The 13305-nt window shown below is 42.4% G+C and overlaps 1 protein-coding gene across 1 annotated transcript in view; it reads right to left on the bottom strand.

Annotated features, from left to right (window-relative positions):
• LOC115649418 (serine/threonine-protein phosphatase PP1-beta catalytic subunit-like) overlaps window positions 1-10231 on the bottom strand; it is a 51343-nt gene extending 41112 nt beyond the window's left edge. The window contains exon 1 of the mRNA XM_030558359.1: window positions 9931-10231. Within this exon, the coding sequence (XP_030414219.1) occupies window positions 9931-9982 (52 nt within the window). The 5' untranslated portion in view covers window positions 9983-10231. The remainder of the gene's footprint in view (window positions 1-9930) is intronic.
• Between the last annotated feature and the right edge of the window lie 3074 nt (window positions 10232-13305).

The raw sequence follows: 13305 nt of genomic DNA, 5'->3' as shown, positions 1-13305 counted from the left end.
TTTATTTTTTAGGAGTTGTGGGGTTTGTTAAAAATACTAAAATGAACTAATCTAGATTAGGAAAGCATGAAATTGTACCACAAAAGTAAAACAAACAAAAACAAAAAAACCTATGCTTTGGAGACAAGCTTAAGGTGGGTTTTTACAAACCCCTTTAAAATTCTGAAGGAAAATGTTACAGGTTAAGTTGTTAAACAGTAAGATCTGATGTTCTTCCCTGAGGTCAGTTTCATATGAAACTTGACCTAAGTAGCCAAATATAGTATGCTTCAACCTTTGAACACACAGTACTAACTACATTGATTTGATTTTCTAAAATCCACAACCACATCCCGTGTCACTGACTTAAATAAAAAAATTCAGCTCAATTTTCCACATTAAAAGCACATTATATTAAAATTAAATGATTGCTTTTTCCTCATCTCTTAAAATATAGCAGTACTCTCAAAGCAAGAAAGTTGAGGGATTCATGCTAAAATTGTTCTTTAACATATCTTTGTTTATATACTCTATGCCATGTAAGCAATCAATACTTCGTTACAATCTTAAGGAGATACAAAAGTGGCAAACTGAACATTTCTTTACTTTTACAATAATGAGGTCATCCAAATGGACAAGAGTTTTAGCATGCTCTCTCTCCCCCTATTTCAACCTTTCCATGATTTACAGATTGCTAAGAATGGGATACAATTCTTACAATTTTAGTACCCTTCAGGACTGGTATTTAAAATGCAATATGAGTCCTGCCTTTTTATTACCCCCCTTCCCAAGATTAATTTCAAGATAGTTCTGGAAGGGTAGGAGTATCAGTTGAAACAGAATACACTATTACAATTGTCTCTGAACTTTCTTTTCAGAGGGAGAAGATATAGCAAACTCATATCCTGCTTCTTTTTAAACTGTTATACTCTCCTTTCCCCCCACTGGCTGTATCTGTGATACTTCATGTCTGAATCAAAATGACTGAGTTTGTTCCTTGCAGTCTATTTTTCATAATTTGTATATCCTTAAAATAGCCCTTTTCTAGTTCTATTTTTCTTTTCTGAAAATGTCCCTCATTTCCCACATCTATGATGATCCATTCCGGGATGTGGCATACAACAGCATTATCCCAGACTGCCAAATTACTTTCCCCACAAGCCAAATATAAAACATTTTTGAAGCAATAACGTACGGGAGAAGAGAGGAAAAAGAATGACGACTCCTTTATGCTTAAGTGCTTTGTGAAAAGGAAGAAAAGTGATCTTTCAAAAAACAACCAAAACAGTTTGTCATTTTCTTGCACAATATTGAATGGTTTGAATTTAGCTTACAGTTTTCTTTTTGGAACTATTCCAATCTCAGCCTTTAGTCCGAGTTCTGCATGAAGACCTGACCCTGCAAGGTGGCAAGTGTCTAACTCCAATTGAAATCAACAGGAATTAAAGATGTTTAGTACCTTGTAGGATTAGGTCCCAACAGTGCGCAGTAGGAATATTGCGCAATGCGTGCTATTTTAGCATGACAAATATAAAAGACAAAATTTAACAGGTTCAGAGTATGTCAGCTTATTTGTAAATCTTGGCAAGCAAGAGGTTTTCTTCAAGTTACTGGTACTGTGTAGCAAGAACTGACTAGACAAGGATGACTAGGAATCTGAAGATTGCCTGTATTTATTTATTTTTAATCTGATCAGAGGAACCAGTGATTATTTTAAAATAAAAAAATCTCAGGCCACCAGGGATGGAAACTAATAACAGCAATCAGAAAGCTGGGAGTTCCATCTCTCCAAGGATTAGTTTCAGCTATGGGGGTTTGCAGCTTACAGCTTAAAAATCTCTCATGTGCTTGCCTCCCTTACGTATTTACAATTGCTATCTGATTTTAGAGGCCTCTAGCTCAAACACTGTTTGAGCTAGAACCAATGTTCTATAGCGTATAAAAACTTGTATTCTGTCAATAGTGAAACATCTGTCTTTCTATTCTTGCGTTTTCATTAACGTCAGTTTCAACAAGACTCTAGGAGTTTCAAGGACAGACTAGCCCAAATGACATGATTTTAAAGCAGTGTAATCTAGTTTGTTTTTTCAGTATTTGTTATTGAACATTACACAAAATGTCAACAGTTCCACAAAACAAATGGATATCACTAACTAGATTTTCAGCTTTTTCAAAGAATTATGTATACTCAAACTACTGCTACTTCCCAACATCATATGCCATGTAAGTGCTTTTACATGCACAATTTATTATTTTAAAAATAAATGTCTTTCCTTTGCTGCTCTGGAAGCTGGCTATGTTCTGAGTGCTGCAAATGCACCAAGTAAAGTCAAACAGACCTTCAACCACCAATCTTATAGTAACCTTTAGATAAGTAGACAATTGTACTTTTGGCTGAAAAGGCCAGTGTTTCTAAAGAATGTATCTTGGCTGCAATTCTCTCCCAGAACTATGAGAGCGTGTTTGAGTTTCTTGTTACCAGCAGACTTTCTTGCTTCCACATTTAAGTAGCTACAACTGTCCAATGACGTCAAATTCCCCAAAAATCAATTTTTAAAACAGAAGGTTAAAATAAGTTTTTTCCACTTGATTGGGCACTTGCAGCTTTTCTTGAATATGGAAACAAGTCTTATATCAGCAAATGTTTCAGATTGTACCAGAGAGGGAGTCAGATGAGACCATCATCTTTCTTTAAACTGTAAGGCTCTGATTAATCTATGTTGCATACATTTTGAACAAATGTAATAAGTTAAGAGACACTCACACTTTATGGAATAACGTTTCACAACTTATCAGGTGACAGACAGTTTGATGAAGTAGTATTAACAGAACTAGTAAGCTCTCTTACACCTGGTCTAAAAATCAGAATTTAGAAAGAAAAATTGTCTCAAAATACGTCTACACCAGGGAATAGTCTATTTTTTGGTCAAGGTCCAAATCTCCTGGTCAAGTTATAGTCAAGGTCCAGACTCCAGAGAAACATTTTTCACACCGCATCATCAATAACGATAATAAGTATACAAAAAGATTTCACAGTCCACTCAAAAGCAGCTGGCAGTCTGCATTTGGCCCGCAATCCACCTATTGATTACCTATGGTCTACACTATGGGCTCTACAGTGTCACAGCTACAGCACTGCAGCCGTGCCACTGTAAACGCCATACTTTAGATTCTTTCTGCTGCAACAGAAGGGCACTGGCCTTTTCTTCCACTACTGTAGTTAATCTGCCTTCCTGAGCAACATTAGCTAGATCATGAGAGGAATTCTTCTACTGACCTAGCTGCATCTACACCAGCGTTTGGTCAGCTTAATTACGGAGCTCAGGGGTGTAATTTTTCACACCCCTGACCAATGTAGCTATTCCAACAAACTTAAGTGTAGATCAGGCCTTAAATTGATTTAAGTCTGTTTGGTGATGCTCTGGCCAAAATGCCTAATGCAATCTTTGGATGCATAAACAGGAGAATATTAAACAGGAGTAAATTTTATTACATCTGTATTTGGCACTGGGGCAACCACTGCTGTAATACTATGCCCAGAACTTGCGTCCACAATTCAAGATAGATGTTAAAAATTGAAGGCTTGGAGCCTGTAACTTCAGCCTCACTGCCCATGGTTAAAGCCGCTGGGCTTCCGCTTTGGCCCCGGGCAGTTGGGCTCAGACTTTAGATTCGGCCCTGGGCAGTGGCGCTCCGGCTTTGGCCCCAGGTCCCAGCAAGTCTAACGCCAGCCTTGGTAAGCCCATTAAAACAGGGTCATGACCCACTTTAGAGTCCCAACCCACACTTTGAGAACCACTGGGTTTAAGGATTGGAAGGCATACCTTAGTGATAAACTAAGTGCTCCAGTTCAAACAGAAATTAATCCAGGGAAGTCCTATATTCTGTGTTTTACAGGATGTCAAACATGATCACAATGTTCTTCTGGCTTTATAATCTATGAAACTCTTACGTTTGGTTTACATCAGTAAATTTACAGGCTGAAGCTAAACAGAGCTCTGTGAAGCAGAGAAGAGTCTTTATTTTGTGTTTGTACAGTACTTAACACAAAGGGGATCTGGTCTACGTTGAGGGCTCCCATGTGCTACAATACAAACAACAATCAGTTTCAAACAGGTGTGTCCTCAGAGAGGTTTGCACTGGCTTAAGTTTTAAAACTGCTTTAAGTTAGATCAACACAACTTCTGTGTCTAGACAAACCCCGATTCTCAGCAGCCCCCTAATCAACACACACACCCTGTATCTAGTAGCCATAACTCAACAGTCACCAGGTTCAAAGACCAGGCTTATGGTACATGTCTGCAATCATTAAATGAAAAAGCAGAGGGTCTCTCCCCATCCCAGTGCCACTCCAGTGCAAGAATAGGAGTGGATGTCTGCCAGCTCTTAGAAGCTGGAGGGCAGGAAAATGAGACAAAGGACAAGGTGTGCCTGCTATGTTCTGTTCTAGCAGCATACCCTATAAACCAGCCAGTTTACTCCTAGCATGCAGTATTCATTCTACAGCGCTACCCCGATAGAACATGACCCGATATAACACAAATTCGGATATAACGCAGTAAAGCAGCGGGGAGCCTCAGGTCCTTTAAAGTGCCACCTGAGCCCCACTGCTTTACCACGTTATATTCAAATACGTGTGGAGCCCCAGCCCTTCAAATCCCCACCCGAGCCCTGCTGCCAGATCTCCAGCGGTGATTTAAAGGGCCTGGGGCGCCCTGCAGCAGCTGGAGCACTGGACCCTTTAAATCACCACTGGGGAAGTCAGTGCAGTCTGGCACGGTGTACCGGACCAAACCCGATATAAGGCGATGAGATTTTTTTGGCTCCCTAGGACCGCGTTATATTGGAGTAGAGGTGTACTTGTTTTCTTTACATAATAGGTACTTCTAAGGCAGTGGTTCTCAATCTTTCTAGACTATCGTACCCCTTTCAGGAATCTGATTTGTCATGCATACCCTCAAGTTACACCTCACTTAAAAATGACTTGCTTATAAAAAAAATAAAAAATACATGAGTGTCACAGCACGCTATTGCTGAAAATTGCTTACTTTCTCTTTTACTATATAATTATAAAAAAATCTATTTGAATATAAATTTTGTACTTATATTTCAGTGTATAGAGCGGTATGAAATTTTAGTTTTAGTTTGTACTGACTTCACTAGTGCTTTTTATGTAGCTTGTTGTAAAACTAGGCAAATATCCAGATGAGTTGATATACCTCCTGGAAGACCTCTGCATACCCCCAGAGGTACACATACCCATAGTCGAGAACCACTGTTCTAAGGCACCAATAACTGTAGCATTTATATTCTGGACAAGTTAGAAATAAATACAAAGTGAATTCAAAAATGGGCTCCTCTTGGCATCCTGGAGTTCACCACTTAAAAAGGGAGGGAAGAACCTAAGTTCTCTGGCATGTATGGGAATATGACGTTATGAAAAGGTGGGTTTTGAAATGCTCTCTGACAAGCCAATCTAAGGGTACATTCAGACTACCCGCCGTATCTGCGGGTTAAAATTGATTGCTCGGGGATCGATATATCGCGTCTAATCTAGACGTGATATATCGATCCCCAAGGGCGCTTATATCGATTCCGGAACTCCATCAACCCCAACGGAGTTCCGGAATCGACACGGAGAGCCGCGAACATCGATCCCGCGCCGTCTGGACGGGTGAGTAATCCGATCTTAGATATTCGACTTCAGCTACGTTATTCACATAGCTGAAGTTGCGTATCTAAGATCGATTTCCCCCCCCCAGTGTGGACCAGCCCTAAGAATTCCTCTGATCTCTTCAAGAGGAGTGTTTAGTCTTGAATCCAGCATTCAGAAGCTTGCCTTCCAGCTCTCAAGAGTTTCCATTCTCTGAAATAAGTGTGTGTGTGTTCATGAGCACAGGTGTCCATAAGCTTCAGATGGTAAGGCATTCTCAGAGGTAGTATGCTTCTGAACTTTGAGAACTAGGACCTAGCAACAAAATGGAGGCAAGTGGAGGGTGGAATTAACTGATGGGCTCTCAGCAGCTCGTTCTGATCAAGAGAGACAGCTTGCTCTGTGTTGTACAAAGTGCAGTTTAATTGGCCTTCACTGACTAAGGCACAGGCAATTACAGTACTGTACTCCAGTCTCAAAGTGAATGCATGGATCATGACTCCGAGATTAATGTTCAAAAACAGGTGTAGTCATCCAACAACCTGAAGAGGACAGAAGTTTCTTGCTACTATTGCTATTTTTGTAAGTAGTTAGTACAGTGGTTCTCAAACTGTGGGTCGTGCCCCTGTTTTAATGGGGTCACCAGGGCTGTCTTAGACTTGCTGGGGCCTAGGACCAAAGCCCGAGCACCACTGCCCAGGGCCAAAGCCAAAGCCCAACTGCTTTAACCCTGGGCAGTAGGGCTCAGGCTACAGGCCCCAAGCCGTTGGGTTTAGGCTTTGCCCCTCCTCCGCTCCCCAGGGCAGTGGGGCTCAAGCTTCGGCCCCCTCGCCCCAGGACAGCAGGGCTTGGGCAAGCTCTGTCCCCCCTCCTGAGGTTGTGTAGTAATTTTTGTAGTCAGAAGGGGGTCGCAGTGCAATGAAGTTTGAGAAACCTTGAGTTAGTACATTGCAAAATGGGTTGTACGCACCAGCTATTGAAAGACTACTGTCACTGCTGTTCAAAGTTAAAGCCATCCGTTTCATTTAAAGGGAGCAGAAAGCCCTAGAACATGTTATGGACCAACACATTGCAATAAGATTCTCTTAAAGCTTTTAAATACATTTTTGCACTATAAAATCACTACTTCTGGCCATTTAATTGGAAATGGTAAAAATAATTGACAATATGTAAAATACTGCTCCTAGATTGAGAATTAAAAGGCTTACTTTTTGCTTGAAACGCATTTTACACTACAGCTTTACCAAAGTAGAAGCAATGCAAATAACAAACCATAAATTTCTAAGTATCTGATTACATAAAAGAAATTTTAGAGTTAAAACTGCAGTAGTCAAGCTTTTATTCATCCTATGGTGCATTCACAGTGCAGAAACTGAAGATGTGTAATATAAGCAAAAATGTAAATTAAAGAAAAAACCCCTCATACTTGTGTGTGGTTTTTATAGGTGTCTCCAAACAAGAACAATGTAGTGACAGAGGGATGTCTTTTCCCTCTGATGCAGAGAGAAGTTACACAAGCTCTGTTAAACTTAATGGCAGTTAAGTGAAGAAAAAAAGGAAGTCTGGGTCAAAGTTGAGTGTAAACAAAACCAATTTTCCTTAAGTCAAACAAAAAGTAAATTCAAAATCTTAGGCTTTAAAGATGGGTTAGAAAAAATTGTCTGTTCAATGACTTGGCAAATTTTAGACTTAACTGTTCAAATTTGTGCTTTATCACACATTTTAATATTGGGGAAATCTGTGCTTAAATCTTTTCACAATACTGTCTCGGCTGTGAATCTGGGGCCTGGTCTACACTGGGGGGGGGAGGCGGGAAGAGAGGGAAATCGATCTAAGATATGCAACTTCAGCTATGAGAATAGCATATCTGAAGTTGACGTATCTTAAATCTAATTCAAAATTCTTTACTGTGTCCTCACAGAGCACCGCGGCTCCCCGGTCGATTTTGCTTCCGCCTCTTGCTGAGCTAGAGTTCAGCAGTCGATGGGAGAGCAATCAGAGATCTATCGTGTCTACACTACACACAATGAATCGATCCCTGACAAATCGATCACTACCTGCCGAGTAGTGTAAATGTACCCTAAGTAACCCACAAGGTGACTGTAACCTGTGACTAACAGTTACATACATCCACGTATGTGCAACCCTTTGTATTATTGTATATGTAACACTTTGTATTATTTTATCAACTATTGTAATATGGATATACACTTCAGATAAAAACAAAACAATTACTGGACATACACAAGTTTTTAGCTTTATTGTCTTAACAAGCTAATACTTTAAGATAAATGGTAACAGGCAGGCTTAGACACCAACATATAACAGCAACTATTTAAAAACACAAGTCTATAATGTATAGATTAATAAAGTGAAAACAGTTAAAACATATTAGAAAGTGCTATCCCAGACAAAGATTTAAGCCAGAGCACCCCCGCCCCCCAAGACACAGACAAAATTGAGTTTATGGTAGGAAGTGAATGCTGACTAGGTCACAAATGGGCCTATCTGTAATCCAGGAGTAAAAACAAAACAGAAGACAGCCTTCACTGGTAAAAGCATCTTGTTAAAACTTGTTAGCAGTATTTCAAGCTTCAAGTCACTCATAGAAATGAACTCTTGCCTAATGCTGAACAGACAATACCTACCTACGTTTAATTATAACTATAGGTGCCTGCAAGTTCTCATACTACACTGGATACTTTAAATACAGACATACTAACAAAACCAACAACAAAGAAAACAAAAAATTTAGGATTTGTTATTTCTTTAAGTGTTGCTCATTATACACTCCATTTCACCCCCAGGAGGCTGGAGTAATGACAACAATATGATATTCACAAACCTATACATTATGTTACATTACCAAAGTAGTTAAACAAGATATCACCCAAAAATGAGAGAATATGCAAAATTCAAAACAGATTTATTAAACTTCTGTTTCTCTCTTTCAGGCCAAGAATCCCGCTCCAAAACAAAACCTGTATGAAAGTCACACTGGTAGCGTTCCAAATCCAGAAGTTACATCCATTTTTAAAATGAACTACACATATCTGTACCTGTTCCCTTCTCTCACCAGATATTTGTTGGGGGCAATCAGGAGGAGGCTGGGAAGACTGGATAGTCACTATCCAAGAACATCAAATGATGATGCTAAGGATAGAAGTAGTAGCCTGCTCCTTGGAAAATGAGAAAGTAGTCAACTGTTTTCCCCTACCTTAACAAAAGATATCTTTGGTAATACTGAAAAAAAGCATATTGACCCTCTCACTGATTATTCTCTCTCTCTATAGCCAACATTAGAAATAGCCCCAGAGCTGGGCAGAACTGCAGTACACTACATTCCTTCTGCTTTCCCTTTTACACACACACCCCTCCAAATATTTGTCAATTTTTATAAGCAGTGAAAAAGTGCTACTAACCTGATGGGAAGGAGGGAGAGACCTCCCACTAGCTAGGCTTTTCTATCTCACCCATCACTGGGGCAGCTTTAGCGGGACAATCCCGGGCTTTAAACACATGCCTCACTGATATGAGCCAGGCATTCGCATTACAGAGGCCCCGCCACACGCACACACAAACACATTCCTGCATATTGGTGCAAACATATTTCAAAGCACGAACCATCAATGGCCCCTCTAACATAATATCACATTCTGATAGCGAAGGGGCCTGTGCACCCAGGACATCACCTACCTCCCTCACCCCTCTCCGTCTTAGCAGCCACATATGTAGCAGTATGAGAGGTGTGTCCCCCCACTTCATCACGAAAATTGCTTAGAGCACCTAGTACCGCGTGAGTGACCGCCCCCCCCCCTCCTTCCTTCGCTGCTGCTTTCCCTTCCCCCACTGGGCAAAGAGAGCCTCACCCCCGTCTCCTGCTGTGTGCGCGTAGGGGCGGGGGGTTGGGAAGGATCCCGCCTTGCACCCCCTCCCCTCCCCGGGTATGGGGTTGGGAAGGATCCCCCCCTCCCCGGGTGTGGGGTTGGGAAGGATCCCGCCTTGCACCCCCTCCCCTCCCCGGGTGTGGGGTTGGGAAGGATCCTCCCCGGGTATGGGGTTGGGAAGGATCCCCCCCCCCTCCCCGGGTGTGGGGTTGGGAAGGATCCCGCCTTGCACCCCCTCCCCTCCCCTCCCCGGGTGTGGGGTTGGGAAGGATCCCCCCCCCGGGTGTGGGGTTGGGAAGGATCCCGCCTTGCACCCCCCCGTCGCGGTCCCCCGGGTGTGTGCGCGCGCGCGGGAGTACCCCCTGCCTCGCCCCCCTCGTGTGTACGTGCCGGGGGGTGGGGCTCGCTCACCTTCCAGCAGCCGGGTGATGAGGCTATCCACATTCAGCTCCCCGTCCGCCATCTTGTGTGCACCGGACTCAGTAGTCCCGGGCGGGGAGCAGGCGGGGTTGATAAGGCTTCACAGACGAGGGGAGCCGGCGACTCGCCCCAAGAATCCCGCCGGGCTCTTTGCTTCTCCCGCGCTGGCACCCAAAAGCGCCAGGCTCGATCCCGCTCCGTTAAATGGTGGAGATCAACCCCCGCGCCTCCTCCCCGCCTCAGAGACCAGCCTGCCACCACTACGCACGCGCCAACTCTCCCTCCCTGCGGCGACTTCTCCTAGGAACTTCAACAGCTGCGCAGGCGCAAGGGACTCTGCGCGGGGGGGGCGTTACTGCGCAGGCGCACTGGGGGTGTTCTTTCAGCACTTCAGGCCTTGCCGTAGGTGCGCATGTGTTTGAGATGCTCTTCCCTTGCTGCGCGGGGCCCCCGGTCTAGTAACCAGTTGGGCCTAACGGTGCTGCAAGCGAGGCCGGGCCAGGGAGGGTTTATCCAGATTGAGTGTCAGGTAGTCAGAGAAGGACCTATCCGCAGTCACTTTCCAGGCAGGTGGGAATCTCTGAGAGATCCCCAGGCTTTCCCAGCCGTGACTCACGTGCTCACAGCTGCCCTTATCAACACCTGTGATCAGATCTTGTGTCACATTCGTTTGTGCTTTTCTGAAAGGCCCAGCTCCTGGAACCATGTTTGAGAAGCTCCGTTTTCATCAAAAGTACATTTCAAATAGGCTGACCCAGCCTCCCAGCAGACATCCTCCTGCTGAAACCATACAGGTCAAAGGTCACAATGTATTTAAACAAACTGTCCGCACTGAAATGCCAAGCTGTGCTCAGTACACCCATGTTATAATGCAGGTGTCAGGAAGAATTTTCTAGGTAGCCTGGTCGATGCTCTGGTGTGAATGGGATCTTTAACGCTATTACTTTTCTCATTCCTGAAGTATTTTTCAGCATTACTTCTTGACCATTTCAGTGTATATGGTTTTGTCAAGAGGTGCCTTACCTGAGTGGACAAAAAATACTTTTGAAAGCAACTGTTAAAAATTCTCAAGAGTAGAGCCAACATGTTCATTTGTATGTAGGCTGCTAAAATGTAGCTGATAATGCTGTGCAAACTGCAGCTGCTCTAGAAAAAATCAGGCCACTTATATACCTAAAAATAGATGCAGATTAAGTTCCTAGCTCTAGGAGCCCAAGTCTGAATTTTTGCCTAAGTCCCTACAGCCCATGTAGCCACACATGATTTTCAAGAACTCATTTTCATGTCACGATCAAGGAAAAACTAGTATGAACAAAGCTTTAAAAATTCTTGAATGATGTGATGAATATGTGGGTCTATGTTAAGGGGCTCAGCAACTAAAGTGAGAAAGAGCTCCTTCAAAATGTGTAGGGTGATAATAAGGTTTCACTGGATGTACTAAAAGAAAAGAAGAGACTATAACAAGGCTCAAAATTTGACTTTATATTCCCAGTTGGAGACAGACACCAAAATGTAATTCCAACCATCTGCTAAAAGTTTATATGCATATACAAACTCTCTTCATTTTCAGTCTTTTCCATAAACAGCAAAGAGCTAAGTGACACTTGGAAATTTATTTTTTGTCAAGTTAGAAAAAGTAATTATTCAGCTTTTAAAAACAGGACTTTCAGCGCTGCCCAATATAGTAGATATGCAACCCATCCTGAATTTTAAAGTATTATCCCAGTTTCAGTGGATCAGTCCCACATTATTGAACTGCCCTGAAAGTCATCACAACATTGTGCTGTGGCATGATGATGTCGCACAGTGATAGAATGTTGCGTGACAGCAGGATGGAGTTGTGTAGTGATATTGCATTGTGACACTGATACAAATCATTTTGCAGCACAAACTCTAAAAGATGGCAAATAATTGCTGCACTGGGCAAAAATGGGGTAGCTGTATGTACAAGGTACAATAAAAATCCATACTGTACAAACCATAATCTTGCCAACCACGGTTCAAGTTATAGCAAACACAGCACAGATCATGGTGTACTATATAGTAACATGAAATAATTTGAAGCATTTTGCGATATGGTACTCCATAAAAAAAATGCTCGGTCTTAAAAGGGAAATAAATTCAATCTGCTTGTTGAAAGAAAATAATTGTCTGGTGGTATTATGGCTCAATTAAGGACATTCAATTTACAGGAGAGAAAGTTGGAATTTTATGCATTTATTACACATTACAATGAAACATGTTTTTAATTTCAAAGAATAAAGTTATTTGACTAACTTTGTAACTGTGATTAACCATTTAAAATTAAATAGTAATATATCAAAAGATCTTGTGAATCACAGAGTTCACTTTGTATACTATTAAGTTTATTAATTTTGGTTAAAGATGCAGCAATTAAAAAAAAAAAGTCCATAGGTGCAGTTTATGCAACACTAAATCTCATTGAAAAAGGAGATGTGCTTAGCCACTTCTGCCAAGCAAGGATGCAGAGCAGAGATATCTTGCTGATGTTTTGGGTGGAAAAAGGGGAAGCTGAGTATGTACTGATGTAAATTCCCATTAACCTTTCTCCCCTTTGTTAATTTCCTATTATTTTGAAATTGCCTTCACTAATCCCACACTTCTCTTTGTTGCTTACTCTCCCCTTCTCAGCTTCATTACCATCGACCCTCAAAAGCCTGCCCCCCTCTCCCCTCCACTTCTCCATTCCAGTCAGCAAACTCTTCTGTAGTATCATCTAGTTTTGCCATGGTGCACTCAGGAATTTATCAGCTTACGAAAGGCTCAAATTTTAAAGGAGATGGACAAAAGAGAGTGCAGGGGGAAATGATGCACCTAACGGTATGTCTACACTGGCAGTTACAGCGCCGGCAGTTACAGCACCGCTCCGAGAGCGCTGAAGGGAAACCGTTGTTGTACGTTCACACTGTCAGCTGCCTGCGCAATAGTGTGTTCACACTTGCAGCACTTGCAGCGGTATTTGGAGCGGTGCACTCTGGGCAGCTATCTCACAGAGCATCTCTTCCTCTTCTGCCGCTAAGAGTTGTGGGAAGGCAGAGAGGGTCGTGGGGCATCCTGGGTCCTGTCTCAATGCCCTGTGATGCATTGCTTCGCATCCCAGCAATCCGTGTGCTTCCATCCATATTTGGTGCCATCTTTCAGTGGTACTGCGCGCTCTGCCTCTTCATTCTGCAGGAATGGATCCTGAACTATTGACCATTATGCTGCTCGCTCTGACTAACACATCACGAGTGGCACTGGAGTTATTCCTTAAACTACAAAGGTAAGAGGAGTGCAACATTAATCTTACCACATGTAGTAGCTGCGACACGAGATTGCTTGTGGCATTCACAGAGGTGCTGACCA

Source organism: Gopherus evgoodei, chromosome 3 (assembly GCF_007399415.2).
Source record: "Gopherus evgoodei ecotype Sinaloan lineage chromosome 3, rGopEvg1_v1.p, whole genome shotgun sequence".
NCBI classification, from domain to species: domain Eukaryota; kingdom Metazoa; phylum Chordata; order Testudines; family Testudinidae; genus Gopherus; species Gopherus evgoodei.
This window is presented reverse-complemented; position numbering and strand designations above follow the sequence as displayed.